The sequence below is a fragment of the Actinia tenebrosa genome, unplaced genomic scaffold (genome assembly GCF_029948245.1).
Source record: "Actinia tenebrosa isolate PJP-AT-01 unplaced genomic scaffold, QUT_ActTen_1.0 PGA_scaffold7__59_contigs__length_16204524, whole genome shotgun sequence".
NCBI classification, from domain to species: domain Eukaryota; kingdom Metazoa; phylum Cnidaria; class Anthozoa; order Actiniaria; family Actiniidae; genus Actinia; species Actinia tenebrosa.
Window position 1 is genome coordinate 15471010 of NW_028292584.1, and position 20194 is coordinate 15491203.

Consider the following 20194-nt stretch of genomic DNA (forward strand, 5'->3'; position numbering starts at 1 on the left):
TCTCAATATCTCCTTTCACATTGATACCAATAAATTAGTGTTGTTTATTTTTTTCTTTGGTGTTTTTTTTTTAGGTTTTTTTAGGTCTTTTTTTAGTGTTTTTTTGAGGGAAAGACTGACACTGACGGGGGGAAAACGGCATTTAGGGAAGAATTCCGGTTGGACCACCCTCAGTGCCTACACCTCATAATAACCACATCTCATTATAAAGCGCCTTTGATCATTTCAATATTGAAAAGAGCGCTATATAAACTCAAAAATAAATCATAATTGTCCTGGAAGATAGAGTTCGCTATAATATTTGTTTTCCTTGACATACAGGCTGGTACGTATACATGCGAGGATATGGCATTGTAAGAGGTGCAAACGCACGTTTCACTTCACCCACCCTCCGACCTGTGCCATCCAGCTGCCGTATTAATTTCTGGTACCACATGTATGGTTCTGGAATGGGAACATTGAGGATGCTGGTCCAGGTTGATGGCAATAATACCGAGGTATGTAAAATGGCTAATTGTGGAATTGGGGGTCCCGTTCCTAGCGTACATAGGCCATGCAGCTTTAAATAGAGTTTGTATGATGTATGAATTGAAGAATTGCTTTGGGACAAACATCTTCATCTTTATGAAGAACAGAACGTATCATGTTTATCTAAGTCACATAAGCCCTATGAGGTTTTCTCTCTGGGCATATATGTCTTGTATGGAGATATTTGTACCCAATTATCAAGACCAATATGCATCCTATTTATCGAAGTCACATAAGGCTTATGAGGGTTTCTCTCTTGTCCACATGCATATAGACCCTTGCAAACGCGTTTGGTCTATTCTATACTGAAAAAAAAATTATGTCGTTTAAGATTCTCCATCGATTAATAACGTAAAAAGTGACCATTGATGAAAAAAAAATTTGATTTTTTTCTAAGGTATGGAAAGTAGGTGGTAACCAAGGAGACGGATGGATTAGAGGCAAGTACGACTTCGCGGCACAGATCAACAACAACAAAAAATTCCGTGTGATATTCGAAGCTGCACGAGGTCCAACCTACACTAGTGACATCGCCTTGGATGACATTTCTTTCACCGACTGCAAACCACGTAAGTATCGCCATGTTTGTGTTCGGTGTTTGTTGTTCTTCAACGACAGTATGATGATGATGATGAAAATAATGATGTTGATACTTGATGATGATGGTGATGATGAATATGGAGATGATGGTGATGATGATACTTCATGATGATGGTGATGATGATACTTGAAGAAGATGATGATGATACTTAATGAAGATGGTGATGATGATGATGATGATGATGATGATACTTAATGATGATGATGATGGTGATGATGATACTTAATGAAGATGCTGCATGATGATGATAATGATGTTACATGATGATGGTAATGATGATAATAAAGTTGATTGATTTGATGGCATGACGATCATGTTGGTTGTGGCGGTGGTGATGGTGATGACGATGATGATGATTAAACCAGAGAACCCGAAGAAAAATTATCGAAGCACAGCTGAAGAGAACCAAACAAACAACTCTACTCATATACAACACAATACCTGTTAGGAATTAAACCCGGGTTTCATTGGTGAGAGGCGGTGCATTAGCAGCTAACGCCACCCGTGCTTCCTGATGATAGTGGTGATGACCATAATGATGATCATGAATTGACGATGAGGTTTTCGGTAATAACGATAGTTCAACCGATTTTTTTTTTTTTTTTTTTTTTTTTTTTTCTTACAGCCCAACCAGGCACATGTAACCGCGACCAATTCAAGTGCAGAAGTGGAGAATGCATCAAATCAAGCTTCGTCTGTGACAACGTGGGTGACTGCTCCGACAGATCCGATGAAGAATACTGCCCCAATGGTAAATGTAGCCTGAAAGAGATCTACTGCCCAGCGGAACGTAAATGCTTGAACAGAACTCTCCAGTGTGATAAGAAACCGGATTGTAGTGATTTTAGTGATGAAGCTCATTGCGGAGGTAGGCTACTATGAAGTACTTCTACTGTAGTGTATGATATGATATACTCTATGATAATCTATGATATATTCTCTATGATATACTCAATTATGTGCGCTATGATTGGTGTAAAAGTTGCCCATAAAGTTCTTCCATAATCACTTTATTCCGTGCAATTTGATTGGTGGAAATCTCTAGGTCTATTATGTTTTACTATAATCATTTTATCACGAGCACTTTGATTGGTGGAAATCCGTGGGTCTTTCATATTATATCATAATCATTTTATTGCGTGCACTTTGATTGGTGGAAATCCGTGGGCCATCTAACTATCATGTTATACCATAATCACTTTATTACGCGCACTATGATTGGTGGAAATCCTTGAATCTATTATTACTCGCGCTCGAATTGGTGCAAATTCGTGGGTCTGTTATTACACGCGCTCTGATTGGTGGAAATCCGTGGGACTATTGTTACGCGCGCTCTGATTGGTGGAATTCCGTGGGACTATTATTACACACGCTCTGATTTGCGCAAGCCTTTCCTTTCTTTATTGGTCGCGTGCCTACATCGACGTCCATCAGATATATTCATCTGGAAGGGTTTCTTATCTCCTTACAGCTTGTGCTAAGGGATATTGTCTGCATGGATATTGTCGTCTGGATGGAGAAGGCCGACCTGATTGTCTGTAAGTATATATATATGTGTGTGTGTGTATGAGAATATATATGAAATATATATTTGTACTGCGGTTGTAATGTATCATACATGCATTATTGGGCCGACAAACCCACCTAATGTGTCCGTGAAGCCTCATGTGAGACTTGTGGCTCAGTAGTTAGAGCATGGCACCGGAATCGCAAGACACGGGTTCAAATCCCGTTCAAGACTTAAAATTTTTCAATTTGCAGCTGCATAAGCTGCTTCATATACTGCGAGGATCAGCTCAATTTGATGTATATACGAATCTTCGATATCATGGGGTCTGCGAATAGACCTTTTTCTAGTTCCAAATTACCGCTGTGTTCCAGAGCATTTCAAGTCAGTGTATTCAAAGAATAATTCAACGTGGGATTCCCTCTCCAGCCAATGAATAATATTGATATAATATTTTGGTTTCTAATTTCAGATGTGCCAAGGGATGGAATGGAACTCGATGTGAGAACAGGATGAACTTCTCGTGTGATCCATCGCTGGTCACATGCAAGATTAATAACTGGTTCTGCGCAAAGAAGGAGGATGTGTGTAACGGAACAGAGTGTGGTTTGACTGTAGGAGAAAAGGCGAAACTCTGTAAATGTGAGTACTTTCAAATTTAGATTTGATCGATTTCCTGACACAAGCTATGGGCACCAAAGTCAGGATACAGTTAAGACTTCTACGAAGACAGGAAAATTAGATAACGAGAAAAAAAGAGAAGCACACAAGAAGAAAATGTCGTACTGATAAATCACGCTAGTTCCATTCGATACATACCGCTGTTTTTGAAGATAATTTATTACTTATTTGCACCGGTTTAGCCTCGTTCATAAGTCAGCTATTCACACTGTAACTAATAACATTATCTTTTTATATTAGATTGCATCTCTGGTTATTGTAAGAACGGTGGAACGTGCAGCGTTGACAAAGACGGCAATCCAAAATGCTCGTAAGTATGCTAAATAAAACTTCCATCCGTGACCGGAAATGATATAAGTCTTAGATAATATTCTTAGACCACCTCAGCACTAATGTGTTTTCGAAACGCTCCGCTTTCGTCCCACCAAAAATGCATGGAAAGCTTCGCGACTTCATAAGTGTCATATTGTCCAAACTAAAACGATTAAAATCGGAGCTAATATTGGAAAGGATGTATGCATATCATCATCTGCGCATGCGAAAAACAGACGTGACAGTGTGGATGACGTCAGCGTTTTCAAAAGCTTTAGTCTTTGCTTTCTAAACTAATACGATAGGCCTCTATTTTAAATATCGCCACCCTGTAGACCGTTTCGTACCAAATGTATGCGTTTTGCTGCGTTTTAATAAGATAAGTGACGTATGGTTTTAGAATTTTGTAAAGTCGACCATTTGTCAGACAAACCCGAAAGTCAACGTTTCATATTTTTACAATAGCACGAATATCTCTTGGACCAATATTGATAGTGAGGGTGCATCTTTATCACTATATTTTGAGCGCAATTGTGATGTTTAGTCAGCTATGGCTTTTTAAAACGCATCCCACATGGAAAAGATAGACCATGGTAGCTTAGTCCTCAGTGATACAAGAGACATATCGGGTATGCTGGTCATAGCAAGGGGTTAATCATATACGGTCTAGGGGCCGACTAACCTCTCCCTTAGGTTTTTGCCAAGCTTCCTGATCAGTCTGTAATTCCTCCCGGGATAGCGGTGTCGGGGTCGAAAAGTCCATACGATGGTTCAGCACTCGATGTCTGGAAGTATGGTCCTGGTTATCTTAATAAATCAATAAAAAAAACTGTTTATATTGGGTTCCAAAAAGTTTTCAAGCAAATTTGCATTTTTACATGATGGCGAAGACTGGTTTTGGAATAATATGTTTGCTTTTGCGATCATAAAACTTCTCCTTTAGATCGTATCAGTCCAAAACACAACGAAAAGTATGCGTTTTCAAACAGAAACCCATAAGTCTCGACGAAGCCATATTAAGTGTCGTATTTTTCTCCTTCAGGTGTCCAGCTAATTACGCAGGTGAACAATGTATGACGCCTAGCTGCGGGAAGGACGAAACTGTCTGTCGTAACCAGTGTGTCAAGAAAAAAGATATTTGTTCTGGACAAAACTTGTGTGGAAAGAACCCAACACAAATACAAGCTTTCTGCGGAGGTAAAGTGATTATTAATTTTGTATCTGTATCCCTGGTAGATTGAGCTTTGAATAGCCTTAAAACAGAGCACTGATAGAGAGAGGGGAATAAAGTGCGCACCGCTCTTCGAGTTCTATCTATCCCTGGTAGATCGAGCTTTGAATAGCCTTAAAACGGAGCACTGATGGAGAGAGGGGAATAAAGTGCGCACTGCTCTTCGAGTTCTCTCTATCCCTGGTAGATTGAGCTTTGAATAGCCTTAAAACAGAGCACTGATGGAGAGAGGGGAATAAAGTGCGCACTGCTCTAAAAATACTCTAAAAACAGAGCACTGACGGAGAGAGGAGGTAGTGTGCACCATCGGCCTCCTGGGATACCAGCCTCGCAGCTGAAGGAACTACCAATATTAAATACAGTTACTTTACATTTACCTTTATTCCTTATTACCTTGAGTAACTTTGAGCGCAATTACTTTTCAGGCTGTAACGATGGCAGTAATTTCTGCGATAACAATGGACACTGTCAACTTCTTTCTACTGGAGTCAAGTCTTGCATGTAAGATTTACTTTCAGCAATCAAAACGTACTTATACCAGGGTTCGTGCTACTCCTTGAAATCCTTGAAAAGTCCATGAATTGAAAACACGTTTTTAAGGGCGCTTGAAAAGCTCTTGAAAATAGGGGAAACGCCAAAACTCCTGGAATACTCCTTGAATTTAATGCAAACTTAATGCTATTTCTAACTTTCCTTTTAAAATAAATAACAATTAAAATTGATAGAAGAGTTTCTGGTTGCTTGTTTACTGGTTGGTTGCGTGTCATGCTCGTTTTTTATCTAAGCTAGTGGCTCCGGCTGAATTAACTGCACTTTAACATTGAATGAATGTTTAAAACCACGTTCCAATACAAAAAACTTTGTCCTTGAAAATCGAATTTTTGTGCTTGAAAAGTGCTTAAAATGTTCTTGAATATTGTAATGAGAATGTAGCACGAACCCTGTTATACCAAGAGAGCATAAATAAGAGAGGCAAACTTCTAAAACGCACGCGCCATGTAAATTTCGGGTTGGGCTATTAGGCTTATCTACTCTGACTTAAATTCTAGTGTCTTATGTAACCCAATTCTATCTTTACAGATGTCCTTTGGAATACTCTGGTCCTCAATGTAAAACAAAAATACAATCTACCTGTGCATCTGGATCCTATCCGTGTGGTCAGGGTATATGTAAGACGAAGAAGGAGCTATGTCCTACAAACGTCGTCGCTCAGTGTGGATACACCGACGAACAGCTCAAGATGTTCTGTGGACGTAAGTGATTGACAACGTGGCCGAATGATACGATTATAATTGTGAAAACGATTTAAGGGAGGGAGGATTACCAGAGAAATACCAGAGAAATTCGAGTAAAATCCTTGACGTGTTTACGAGAGAAGCAATTAGCAATTGCCCTGTTTCACTATGACGTCACATCAAAACAATCTGTTGTTTAAACGCAAAGGATCATGGTCGTCGGAGGGGGTCATATCAACGCAAATTCACCGAAAATTGTTCTAAAACCCGTATCAATCCACGAAGAGAAGTAGAATAGCCAGCAAACGCTCAGAATATTTTTTAGTACATATTAACACATATTATATCTGAAAACCAGGCCATTTTAGATCAAATTTTGTTGAATTTTCTATTGGATTTGGCGATTCTATCCCCCACATAAACAAGCAGTGACGTCATAGTGAAATAGGGCAATTCCACTTACATATGATGGCTGGTACAGGGATTTAATTAACAACTACAACCATCGCCCGTGCTTTCCATTTAAATTTTCTCTCACTGTTTTGTTTACTATAGAGGAAAAGCCCCTTTTCTCATTCCGTAAATACCGCTGTGTTTTGTGACTCATCTTCACGGGCTCAGCCTCGCTTAAGAGCAAATCATTTGCAAAAGTCAACTGTAATGTAAAGAATGTGCAAATTGAACAACACCAATGTTCGAAATCTCAAGGACTTTTAATAGTATCTGTGAATAGCTGACTTTTAAACGAGACTAAGCCTGTGCAAATGAGTCTGTGGTCTTCAAAAACAGCGGTTGTTTGGCGCATTTTTGACTGTAATTTTTTAAACTACTAATATTTCGATAAACGTGCGTGTAGTGATGACTTAGGAAGTGGTTGGGCACTATTTATTCACCTATATTTCCTATCAAATTTGTCTAAAAAGTGGCTGGGATGCCTGCAAATAATTACCAAAAATGTATGGAGGAGCACGCCCCCCCCTACCCCCTACCCTATCAGTGCCCCTCCCTATCAGTGCCTCACCCTCCCTACGTTAGTGTTTCAATGTGCTTTTTTTTTCTTTGCAGAGTGCTTCGCAGCGTATTGTGGCACTCATGGTACATGTAAACTAGTCAATGGAGTCAAAACATGCAGGTATGCGGCTTAGAAAAATCCACACTACATTAGAATGAAAACAATACATTCCAACTTTGGATAGTAGAGACAATCAGAAATCAGCAGAAAACAATAGCCTTATCTGGTTAAAAGACAACAACCAAGCCCTATTTTTAATGTTTGATGTCGGGTTTGAAGTAACATTTCAAAGTCTCCAACATCGGACTGGACGGGATTTCAAGCCAGTCCGATAATGGAGGCTTTGAAATAACTTCTCATGCTCATTATTATTCGACTTGGAGTAACTGGAACAAAATTAATTCAGTCCTAGGACTGAATTTATTTTGTTCCAGTTACTACAGACTGAATTCAGTCCTTTCACATGACTTTACCAGGTTTCAAGTAACATCATGTGACCCAAAAATAGCCCATTGATTGGCTGGTTTCCTCATGAATTATTAATGAGTATGGAAAATTGGATGGAAAACTTGTCCCGGGTTTTGAATTCAGCCCAGCTCTCCTCTGTTAGAATCAATGCTAAAAGGTGACACAAGTTGCAAAAAAAATTGCTCCGCGTAATCGACCTTTTTATGCATTTGTCTGTTGAATTTTGCTGTAGTTGCCAGACGAACTGGAAAGGAGATAAATGCGAGAAAACTGCAATCAACTGCACAGACCCGAAGAAACCCATCCCGTGTAGCATAGGAGACGGCTACTGTGAGAATGTTACTAACGTCTGCAACAAAGGAGTCATGTGTGGGCTGTCAGTTTCTGAAAAGAGCCAATACTGTCAACGTAAGTTTATTTTATATGTATTTAATATTTATTTATTTATTTATTTTAATTATTATTCATTTTTGACTTGATAATGACGTTGCGCAACGTCGAAACGTCGTCACATTTTTTTTTTAAATGTTAAATCATGTTTTTATCGTTCAATTTATTATTTCTAAAAATTATTTATTTATTTATTTATTTTCATTTAGAGTTATTGTTAATCCAATCCGTTAAACTCTTTATAAAACATTTTCAAATTTACCAACAATTTTTATTATTTGGTTAATATTAACCTATCCAAATTACCCGTTACTCCCTGCGCAAGTATAATATACTCTATCAGAATAGGTCATTAGCAGGAAATATTGACTGTTGGATACGGGATGGCAAAACAAATTTGGGGCTTCCGTTTTTCAATAACTTTTGGTGGATTACTAATGTCATATTCAAAACCCTTTTTAAAATACTTTTTCCCCTTATAAAATACTTTCAATTTCAAGATACGAAGCTATTTCAAGTTTGTTTGCCATCCAGCAGAGCCTTCCCCAAGGGACTCTGAGCTGAATTGATTCGTTATCAAAGTGATATATCAGCACGTGACTGTTTAAGGGCCTATTTTCCATCATTCTCTTAGCTAGTAGGATTTTATTTCTCTAGTTTACTAAGACATAATTTTTTGATGCATTGATAACACAATTACACAATTAAATTATCTCAAAACCATTTGATCGTTCAAGTTATTTTACATTTTTTCTGATTTAAATACTTCTATATTTTATTTAGTTTCACCAAATGCTGGAGCTTCAACTGGAGCGAAACAACAAACAAGTAAGTACTTCGAATAAAAACTAAAATAAAAATGGTTTGGTTCGCTGTTCAAACCTATGAATCTATAGAGGCTTTGCACCATCACGTGATAGCAGCCATGACAGGAGGCAGGAACAATTGAATCTGGTCTAGTCCGATTTACATTAGAAAGAATTCAGTTTCCAATGGAGAAAAGACTCTGTCGTGCCTCCTGTCATGGCTGCCATCACGTGATACTGTAAAGCGTCTATAGAACGTTTGCACGTGACGTCACAGCGGGCATGTTAGTGTACCAAAACAATACATTTTCTATCCTCCGGGAATTGAACTCTATTTTTATGCAAAAACTGTGCAAAAATTGTTTGGTACACCAATATGGCTGCCTTGTCACGCGATTGAAAACACTCTATTCTGATTGGATAGACATATTTTCATTTGGGTAACTCCTGATTCGATTGCTAAACTCACTTCGTTTTATTTGTTTAGCTTACATCGCTGTTGGTGTCGCTGGTGGCATCCTCCTCATCATTGTCTTGTTGATTGTTGCTTATTTGGTCACCAAAGGACGAAGGTAATATTTTTTTTCTTTTCACTTCTTCCTTCACTTCCCTCCTTTTCCCTTACATTCTCATTTATTTTTTCCTTTTTTCTTTTCTTTCTATTCATTTCCACTTCTTCCCCCCCCCTCTTTGTCTTCCCTCATTCTAGCAAAATATAAGAAGCATCAATAATCCCACCCTTCGACCTAGAAAATGGTTTTTTGATACGAATAATATACTTTCCTATTGCTCATTGTTAGCCTTCAATGTTAATAAAATATTTTAGCACTAGGAGAAAAACCCGGGGAATTCTAAAGCACTTGTATTGTTCATTTGTATACTTTCCTCGCCTTATTTTCACTGACTGTTACTAATGCTAAACAATGTATTACATGCTATGCTGTTGAGGCTAAACTCGAGTATTAGCCGTTCACTGACTCAGATCATCTTTTTTTTTTTTTTGGAATCGGTAAAATATGAGTCCCTGTTTTTAACTCCTTGTCTACGAACACTTTTGAGCTCCATTTGACGCGGGTCTGATTTACGTTTTCAGGAAAAAGCTTCATCTATTCAACGTCTTCTATGATCCAACGAAGGCAGAAGCAGCACAGATGAGGTAAACATTATATTTTAGTCACGTGACACTTGGCAAATCACGTGATTGTTTTTCACGACCGATTGTATTCATGCTGCTCAAACTTATGTTGGTCAACATATTGAAATAAAATGCTCTTGTCGTGTTTACAGGGGAGGTAAAGGAGCAGGAGTATCTGAGGGCGTTGGGAACCCTGTGTACGACACATTCAACGAAGGACAACCGCTTGAAGAAGTAAGCAGAAAATGTGATATAAGAATAGGACTTGAGCAAGATGGCGTTGTTTTACTTCCACTACCTAAATGCTTCGCGAATATTTTTTCTTTTTTAAATTTGTATTTCTCATGAGAATGGTAAGATAATTGGTTCAAATTAACTGAACAAAAGAAAGTGTGCAAGGGATTCTGGTATTTGTAGTTAATAACGCCATAATGGAAATGTTCTATTAGTCTCGCATACCCATACGCATATCAGTTAAAAACTAACTTTTAAGATGTCACAGAATACTAATTGTTTTTGGCTAATATAGACCCCTTGCATGTGACATCAAAGCAGCTCCATCTGTGGGACAAAACAAAAGAATTCCAATCTCCTGAGAATTGGAACCTATTGTTTTGTCCCCCAGATTGAGCTGCATTCCATTTCAAGAACGAAGGGGAAAAAACCAAAGAAGCCCACAACAGAGTCGATTCCAGATCATATTAACTTAAGTGAAATAGAGTACTTTTAGTCTCACTGTTTAATAGTTGACGTCACCTAAATTAGATAAGTTAGTTACTATTTTAGGTGACGTCACCTAAATTTGAAACTATGAGTAAACAGCTACTGAGATCAGGGGGAGAAACGATGATACAAATGAATGTCTATTCACTCATTCTCTGGTAAAACAACCCCCGGATTAGCATGACCGTTATTTGGCGCGCTTTTACTATTTTAGGTGACGTCAACTAAACAGTTATCTAAGTTAGATAAATTTATCTAACTATTCAACAGTGAGACTACAAGCACTCTAGTAGTACTTATTAAATAACTCTTGTTGTCTTGTTCTAGTTTCAAATGAGCGATGTGGACACCAATATGTTTGTTTCTGACGATGCTTTTGGAATGCCGGTAAGTAAAAAAAATACCTCTTCAGACCTTCAGACCTTCTTTGAATAGCGAAAGTGGTTTATTCTGGTCTACCTTGGGTACAAATTTTCTTGCCCCTACCCAAAATAGACCATAATGCATTGTTATTTTTTCGCACGCTGTACGCTGTATCATTTTAATTCGTTTTTGTTTTGTTTTGTTTTGTTTTTTGTTGTTTTTTTTGTTTGTTTGTTGTTGTTTTGTTTCGTTTTTTTGTAGTTTTTGTTTTGCTTTGTTTTTTTGTTTGTTTTTTTTTGTTTGTTTGTTTTGTTTTTGTTGTTTTTGTTTTGCTTTGTTTTTTTGTTTGTTTTTTTTTTGTTTGTTTTTTTTGTTTTGTTTTTGTTTTTTGTTGTTGTTGTTGTTTTTTGTGTGTGTGTGTTGTTTTTTTTTGCGCAATCGATATTTTCGTTTCGCTGTATAATCTTTTTTTTTTTCATATTTCAGTCTGAAAAAGGAGGTGCAACATCCATGGCAAACCCTCTATATCAAGATCCTTATCTAGAAGAAGACCTCAACAAGTATTGATTACTGATCCCGAAATTCCCTCCAAACAATCCCGTATATATCCCGCAAGAAACCGCTCTTTAGATAAACACTAATTTTGAAAATGAAGATAATAGATGATTGAAAAATTATTACTTTTTTAACCAAGCTGCACATAAAAAGCATGCAACAACAAAGTGGTCAAAAAAACCCCACTAATTAGCACCATTATAGTTAGGCTAACAAATTATTTTAGTTTGCTGAAGTATTTTAAGTTTTCAGGCACTTTAAGGGCTTCTAAGTTGTGACGTATTTCCGGTCAAAATAATTTCCTGACGTGTTTTATATTCTAAAATGCAAATTAGGAACAAAACATTTCTTTTAAAATAACACGTTTTTTAGCAAATGACTCCAGCTTCGAAGGTCTTAAAGTAGTATATCACCTCATAAAGTACATTGAATTTCATGATTTTTTTTGGTTTATATAAATTTTAACAAAACAAATCCTTCAAGAAAGTTTAGCTTTTTAAATCAATCATTTTTTTGTCCTTTGATTTAACAATAGCTTACCTCAGCGTATCCTTTGTTTCTCAATCCTATTATAGTTTTTAATCAATAGTAATAATTTTATTTTAGTCAAATATCAAAAATATTATATTTTTAACTCAAATAAATGTGTTTTTACAAATGTTTCCTGGGTTGCTTTTGTTGAAGGTTTCATAAGCCGTAGAACAATTTACTTGCACAGTAAGTACACAACCCAATGCCGTCCAGACAAATTTCAATGTAAATGTCCAATCACGATTGAGTATATTCTATTATATTCTACATCGAAAACGTGATTTGTGGATTTTATTCAACCATTCCTTTGTCAAAATCCATCAAAACCATGGACTATAGTCCATGCTTTTTGTCCAAAAAGAGCTAAAAAGGACCCATTTTTCATTCTTCATAAATAATGCATAGATTTTGAAAAGGTGTGAAAATGACCCAAAATCGATCAGAACCATGGGCTATAGTCCATGCTTTTTGCCCAAAATTGGCCAAAAATCACCTATTTTGCATTCTTCAAAAATAATGCATAGATTTTGAAAAGGTGTGAAAATGACCCAAAATCGATCAAAACCATGAGCTATAGTCCATGCTTTTTACCCAAAAATAACCTATTTTGCATTCTTCATAAATAATGGATACTTTTTGAAAAGGTGTGAAAATGACCCAAAATCGATCAATACTATGGCCTATAGTCCATGCTTTTTACCCAAAAAAACCCTATTTTGCATTCTTCATAAATAATGCATAGATTTTGAAAAGGTGTGAAAATGACCCAAAATCGATCAAAACCATAGGCTATAGTCCATGCTTTTTGCCCAAAAATGACCTATTATGCATTCTTCATCAATAATGCATAGATTTTTAAAAGTTGTGAAAATGACCCAAAATCGATCAAAACCATGGGCTATAGTCCATGCTTTTTCCCAAAATTGGCCAAAAATCAACTATTTTGCATTCTTCAAAAATAATGCATACTTTTTGAAAAGGTGTGAAAATGACCCAAAATCGATCAAAACCATGAGCTATAGTCCATGCTTTTTGTTCAAAAAGAGCTAAAAATGACCCATTTTTCATTCTTCATAAATAATGCATAGATTTTGAAAAGCTGTGAAAATGACCCAAAATCGATCAAAACCATGGGCTATAGTCCATGCTTTTTGTCCAAAAATGGCCACAAATCACCTATTTTTCATTCTTCATCAATAATGCATAGATTTTTAAAAGGTGTGAAAATGACCCAAAATCGATCAATACCATGGGCTATAGTCCATGATTTTTGCCCAAAATTGGCCAAAAATCACCTATTTTGCATTCTTCAAAAATACTGCAAACTTTTTGAAAAGGTGTGAAAATGACCCAAAATCGATCAGAGCCATGGGCTATAGTCCATGCTTTTTAACCAAAAAGAGCTAAAAAGGACCCATTTTTCATTCTTCATAAATAATGCATAGATTTTGAAAAGGTGTGAAAATGACCCAAAATCGATCAGAACCATGGGCTATAGTCCATGCTTTTTGCCCAAAATTGGCCAAAAATCACCTATTTTGCATTCTTCAAAAATAATGCATAGATTTTGAAAAGGTGTGAAAATGACCCAAGATCGATCAAAACCATGAGCTATAGTCCATGCTTTTTACCCAAAAATAACCTATTTTGCATTCCTCATAAATAATGGATACTTTTTGAAAAGGTGTGAAAATGACCCAAAATCGATCAATACTATGGCCTATAGTCCATGCTTTTTACCCAAAAAAAACCTATTTTGCATTCTTCATAAATAATGCATAGATTTTGAAAAGGTGTGAAAATGACCCAAAATCGATCAAAACCATAGGCTATAGTCCATGCTTTTTGCCCAAAAATGACCTATTATGCATTCTTCATCAATAATGCATAGATTTTTAAAAGTTGTGAAAATGACCCAAAATCGATCAAAACCATGGGCTATAGTCCATGCTTTTTCCCAAAATTGGCCAAAAATCAACTATTTTGCATTCTTCAAAAATAATGCATACTTTTTGAAAAGGTGTGAAAATGACCCAAAATCGATCAAAACCATGAGCTATAGTCCATGCTTTTTGTTCAAAAAGAGCTAAAAATGACCCATTTTTCATTCTTCATAAATAATGCATAGATTTTGAAAAGCTGTGAAAATGACCCAAAATCGATCAAAACCATGGGCTATAGTCCATGCTTTTTGTCCAAAAATGGCCACAAATCACCTATTTTTCATTCTTCATCAATAATGCATAGATTTTTAAAAGGTGTGAAAATGACCCAAAATCGATCAATACCATGGGCTATAGTCCATGCTTTTTGCCCAAAAATGGCCACAAATCAACTATTTTGCATTCTTCATAAATAATGCATAGATTTTGAAAAGGTGTGAAAATGACCCAAAATCGATCAAAACCATGGGCTATAGTCCATGCTTTTTGCCCAAAATTGGCCAAAAATCACCTATTTTGCATTCTTCAAAAATACTGCAAACTTTTTGAAAAGGTGTGAAAATGACCCAAAATCGATCAGAGCCATGGGCTATAGTCCATGCTTTTTGCCCAAAATTGGCCAAAAATCACCTATTTTGCATTCTTCATAAATAATGCATAGATTTTGAAAAGGTGTGAAAATGACCCAAAATCGATCAAAACCATGGCCTATAGTCCATGCTTTTTGCCCAAAATTGGCCAAAAATCAACTATTTTGCATTCTTCAAAAATAATGCAAACTTTTTGAAAAGGTGTGAAAATGACCCAAAATCGATCAAAACCATGCGCTATAGTCCATGCTTTTTGCCTAATAATAACCTATTTTGCATTCTTCATAAATAATGCATAGATTTTGAAAAGGTGTGAAAATGACCCAAAATCGATCAAAACCATGGGCTATAGTCCATGCTTTTTGCCCAAAAAAGGCCACAAATCAACTATTTTGCATTCTTCATCAATAATGCATAGATTTTGAAAAGGTGTGAAAATGACCCAAAATCGATCAAAACCATGGGCTATAGTCCATGCTTTTTGCCCAAAAATTGTCCAAAAATCACCTATTTTGCATTCTTGATAAATAATGCATACTTTTTGAAAAGGTGTGAAAATAACCCAAAATCGATCAAAACCATGGGCTATAGTCCATGGTTTTTGCCTAATAATGACCTATTTTGCATTCTTCATAAATAATGCATAGATTTTGAAAAGGTGTGAAAATGACCCAAAATCGATCAAAACCATGGGCTATAGTCCATGCTTTTTGCCCAAAAATTGTCCAAAAATCACCTCTTTTGCATTCTTGATAAATAATGCATAGTTTTTGAAAAGGTTTGAAAATGACCCAAAATCGATCAAAACCATGGACTATAGTCCATGGTTTTTGCCTAATAATGACCTATTTTGCATTGTTCATAAATAATGCATAGATTTTGAAAAGGTGTGAAAATGACCCAAAATCGATCAAAACCATGGGCTATAGTCCATGCTTTTTGCCCAAAAATGGCCACAAATCAACTATTTTGCATTCTTCATAAATAATGCATAGATTTTGAAAAGGTGTGAAAATGACCCAAAATCGATCAAAACCATGGGCTATAGTCCATGGTTTTTGCCTAATAATGACCTATTTTGCATTCTTCATAAATAATGCATAGATTTTGAAAAGGTGTGAAAATGACCCAAAATCGATCAAAACCATGGGCTATAGTCCATGCTTTTTGCCCAAAAATGGCCACAAATCAACTATTTTGCATTCTTCATAAATAATGCATAGATTTTGAAAAGGTGTGAAAATGACCCAAAATCGATCAAAACCATGGGCAATAGTCCATGCTTTATGCCCAAAATTGGCCAAAAATCACCTATTTTGCATTCTTCATAAATAATGCATACTTTTTGAAAAGGTGTGAAAATAACCCAAAATCGATCAAAACCATGGGCTATAGTCCATGCTTTTTACCCAAAAATCACCTATTTTGCATTCTTCATAAATAATTCATAGATTTTGAAAAGGTGTGAAAATGACCCAAAATCGATCAAAACCATGGGCTATAGTCCATGCTTTTTACCCAAGAATAACCTATTTTGCATTCTTCATAAATAATGCATACTTTTTGAAAAGGTGTGAAAATGACCCAAAATCGATCAAAACCATGGGCTATAGTCCATGCTTTTTGCCCGAAAATGGCCACAAATCAACTATTCTGCATTCTTCATAAATAATGCATAGATTTTTGAAAAGGTGTGAAAATGACCCAAAATCGATCAAAACCATGGGCAATAGTCTATGCTTTTTGCCCAAAATTGGCCAAAAATCACCTATTTGGCATTCTTCATAAATAATGCATACTTTTTGAAAAGGTGTGAAAATAATCCAAAATCGATCAAAAGCATGGGCTATAGTCCATGCTTTTTACCCAAAAATCACCTTTTTTGCATTCTTCATAAATAATGCATAGATTTTGAAAAGGTGTGAAAATGACCCAAAATCGATCAAAACCATAGGCTATAGTCCATGCTTTTTGCCCAAAAATGACCTTTTATGCATTCTTCATCAATAATGCATAGATTTTGAAAAGGTGTGAAAATGACCCAAAATCGATCAGAACCATGGGCTATAGTCCATGCTTTTTGCCCAAAATTGGCCAAATATCACCTATTTTGCATTGTTCATAAATAATATATACTTTTTGAAAAGGTGTGAAAATGACCCAAAATCGATCAAAACCATGGGCTATAGTCTATGCTTTTTGCCCAAAAATGGCCACAAATCAACTATTTTGCATTCTTCATAAATAATGCATAGATTTTGAAAAGGTGTGAAAATGACCCAAAATCGATCAAAACCATGGGCTATAGTCTATGCTTTTTGCCCAAAATTGGCCAAAAATCACCTATTTTGCATTCTTCAAAAATAATGCAAACTTTTTGAAAAGGTGTTCATAAATAATGCATAGATTTTGAAAAGGTGTGAAAATAACCCAAAATCGATCAAAACCATGGGCTATAGTCCATGCTTTTTGTCCAAAAACAGCTAAAAAGGACCCATTTTCCATTGTTCATAAATAATGCATAGATTTTGAAAAGGTATGAAAATGACCCAAAATCGATGAAAACCATTGGCTATAGTCCATGCTTTTTACATGTGGTTAAATGTAATTTAGGCTAAGTTAGACTCGAGGTCAATGACATCTCGCAGTAGCGTTGTCCGGACGCATACCGCTATCTCCGCTGTCAACGCATTTATTACCTCACGCGATCGTTGATCGACTCAGCTAGCAAGTTGTTTATAGCATGTCGCAATCTATTCTAGTTGATCTCTGTGGCCTGTATGAGATATGGATCATAGCTATCATTACGAAATTCGATAAGACGCTACACACGTGATCACGCTAGCTTAATGCCAACCACGCGAACCTTTATTCGCCATCGCTATCTATCGCTAGCACTTGCTATACGACGCTATTACGCTATTACGCTATTACGCTACAACACGAGTTTAATTTCCCGCCCGCCATCCCTACCACTGGTACAGGTAAGTAGAGGTAAGTATTCCATTGACTGATCGCGGTCAATGTGACAGGTGTTCGGCGGGTGGTGACAGGGTGACCATGGTTACCGCTAATTTGTGCCTGGCTCCGCCCATCCCACCGAATATGCACCTAACGCCAAGCTCATCATTAACGATGAGTTTAACCAAAAATAACCTATTTTGCATTCTTCATAAATAATGCATACTTTTTGAAAAGGTGTGAAAATGACCCAAAATCGATCAAAACCATGGGCTATAGTCCATGCTTTTTACCCAAAACTTGACAAAAATCAACTTTTTTGCATTCTTCATAAATAATGCATAGATTTTGAAAAGGTGTGAAAATGACCCAAAATCGATCAAAACCATGGCCTATAGTCCATGCTTTTTTTCCAAAAACAGCTAAAAAGGACCCATTTTGCATTGTTCATAAATAATGCATAGATTTTGAAAAGGTGTGAAAATGACCCAAAATCGATCAAAACCATGGCCTATAGTCCATGCTTTTTGCCCAAAATTGGCCACAAATCATCTATTTTGCATTGTTCATAAATAATGCATAGATTTTGAAAAGGTGTGAAAATGACCCAAAATCGATCAAAACCATGGCCTATAGTCCATGCTTTTTGCCCAAAAATGACCTATTATGCATTCTTCATCAATAATGCATAGATTTTGAAAAGGTGTGAAAATGACCCAAAATCGATCAGAACCATGGGCTATAGTCCATCCTTTTTGCCCAAAATTGGCCAAATATCACCTATTTTGCATTGTTCATAAATAATATATACTTTTTGAAAAGGTGTGAAAATGACCCAAAATCGATCAAAACCATGGGCTATAGTCTATGCTTTTTGCCCAAAAATGGCCACAAATCAACTATTTTGCATTCTTCATAAATAATGCATAGATTTTGAAAAGGTGTGAAAATGACCCAAAATCGATCAAAACCATGGGCTATAGTCTATGCTTTTTGCCCAAAATTGGCCAAAAATCACCTATTTTGCATTCTTCAAAAATAATGCAAACTTTTTGAAAAGGTGTTCATAAATAATGCATAGATTTTGAAAAGGTGTGAAAATAACCCAAAATCGATCAAAACCATGGGCTATAGTCCATGCTTTTTGTCCAAAAACAGCTAAAAAGGACCCATTTTCCATTGTTCATAAATAATGCATAGATTTTGAAAAGGTGTGAAAATGACCCAAAATCGATCAAAACCATGGCCTATAGTCCATGCTTTTTGCCCAAAAATGACCTATTATGCATTCTTCATCAATAATGCATAGATTTTGAAAAGGTGTGAAAATGACCCAAAATCGATCAGAACCATGGGCTATAGTCCATCCTTTTTGCCCAAAATTGGCCAAATATCACCTATTTTGCATTGTTCATAAATAATATATACTTTTTGAAAAGGTATGAAAATGACCCAAAATCGATCAAAACCATGGGCTATAGTCTATGCTTTTTGCCCAAAAATGGCCACAAATCAACTATTTTGCATTCTTCATAAATAATGCATAGATTTTGAAAAGGTGTGAAAATGACCCAAAATCGAGCAAAACCATGGGCTATAGTCTATGCTTTTTGCCCAAAATTGGCCAAAAATCACCTATTTTGCATTCTTCAAAAATAATGCAAACTTTTTGAAAAGGTGTTCATAAATAATGCATAGATTTTGAAAAGGTGTGAAAATAACCCAAAATCGATCAAAACCATGGGCTATAGTCCATGCTTTTTGTCCAAAAACAGCTAAAAAGGACCCATTTTCCATTGTTCATAAATAATGCATAGATTTTGAAAAGGTGTGAAAATGACCGAAAATCGATCAAAACCATGGGCTATAGTCCATGCTTTTTACCCAAAAATAACCTATTTTGCATTCTTCATAAATAATGCATACTTTTTGAAAAGGTGTGAAAATGACCCAAAATCGATCAAAACCATGGGCTATAGTCCATGCTTTTTACCCAAAACTTGACAAAAATCAACTTTTTTGCATTCTTCATAAATAATGCATAGATTTTGAAAAGGTGTGAAAATGACCCAAAATCGATCAAAACCATGGACTATAGTCCATGCTTTTTGTCCAAAAACAGCTAAAAAGGACCCATTTTTCATTGTTCATAAATAATGCATAGATTTTGAAAAGGTGTGAAAATGACCCAAAATCGATCAAAACCATGGCCTATAGTCCATGCTTTTTGCCCAAAATTGGCCACAAATCATCTATTTTGCATTGTTCATAAATAATGCATAGATTTTGAAAAGGTGTGAAAATGACCCAAAATCGATCAAAACCATGGCCTATAGTCCATGCTTTTTGTCCAAAAATGACCTATTATGCATTCTTCATCAATAATGCATAGATTTTGAAAAGGTGTGAAAATGACCCAAACTCGATCAAAACCATGGGCTATAGTCCATGCTTTTTGCCCAAAAATGACCTATTATGCATTCTTCATAAATAATGCATAGATTTTGAAAAGGTGTGAAACTGACCCAAAATCGATCAAAACCATGGGCTATAGTCCATGCTTTTTGTCCAAAAAGAGCTAAAAATGACCCATTTTTCATTGTTCATAAATAATGCATAGTT

General features: G+C 36.1%; 1 protein-coding gene across 1 annotated transcript in view; it reads left to right on the plus strand.

Moving 5' to 3' along the window:
- LOC116297172 (MAM and LDL-receptor class A domain-containing protein 2) overlaps positions 1-12207 on the plus strand; it is a 129028-nt gene extending 116821 nt beyond the window's left edge. Inside the window, exons 119-135 of the mRNA XM_089040313.1 lie at positions 322-497; positions 926-1097; positions 1755-1997; positions 2601-2667; positions 3109-3278; positions 3558-3627; positions 4672-4826; positions 5286-5361; positions 5941-6113; positions 7161-7227; positions 7808-7983; positions 8749-8793; positions 9259-9343; positions 9865-9927; positions 10059-10140; positions 10957-11016; positions 11479-12207. Coding sequence (XP_088896439.1) covers positions 322-497; positions 926-1097; positions 1755-1997; positions 2601-2667; positions 3109-3278; positions 3558-3627; positions 4672-4826; positions 5286-5361; positions 5941-6113; positions 7161-7227; positions 7808-7983; positions 8749-8793; positions 9259-9343; positions 9865-9927; positions 10059-10140; positions 10957-11016; positions 11479-11559 — 1961 coding nt within the window. The 3' untranslated portion in view covers positions 11560-12207. The remainder of the gene's footprint in view (positions 1-321; positions 498-925; positions 1098-1754; positions 1998-2600; positions 2668-3108; positions 3279-3557; positions 3628-4671; positions 4827-5285; positions 5362-5940; positions 6114-7160; positions 7228-7807; positions 7984-8748; positions 8794-9258; positions 9344-9864; positions 9928-10058; positions 10141-10956; positions 11017-11478) is intronic.
- Positions 12208-20194: the final 7987 nt, after the last annotated feature.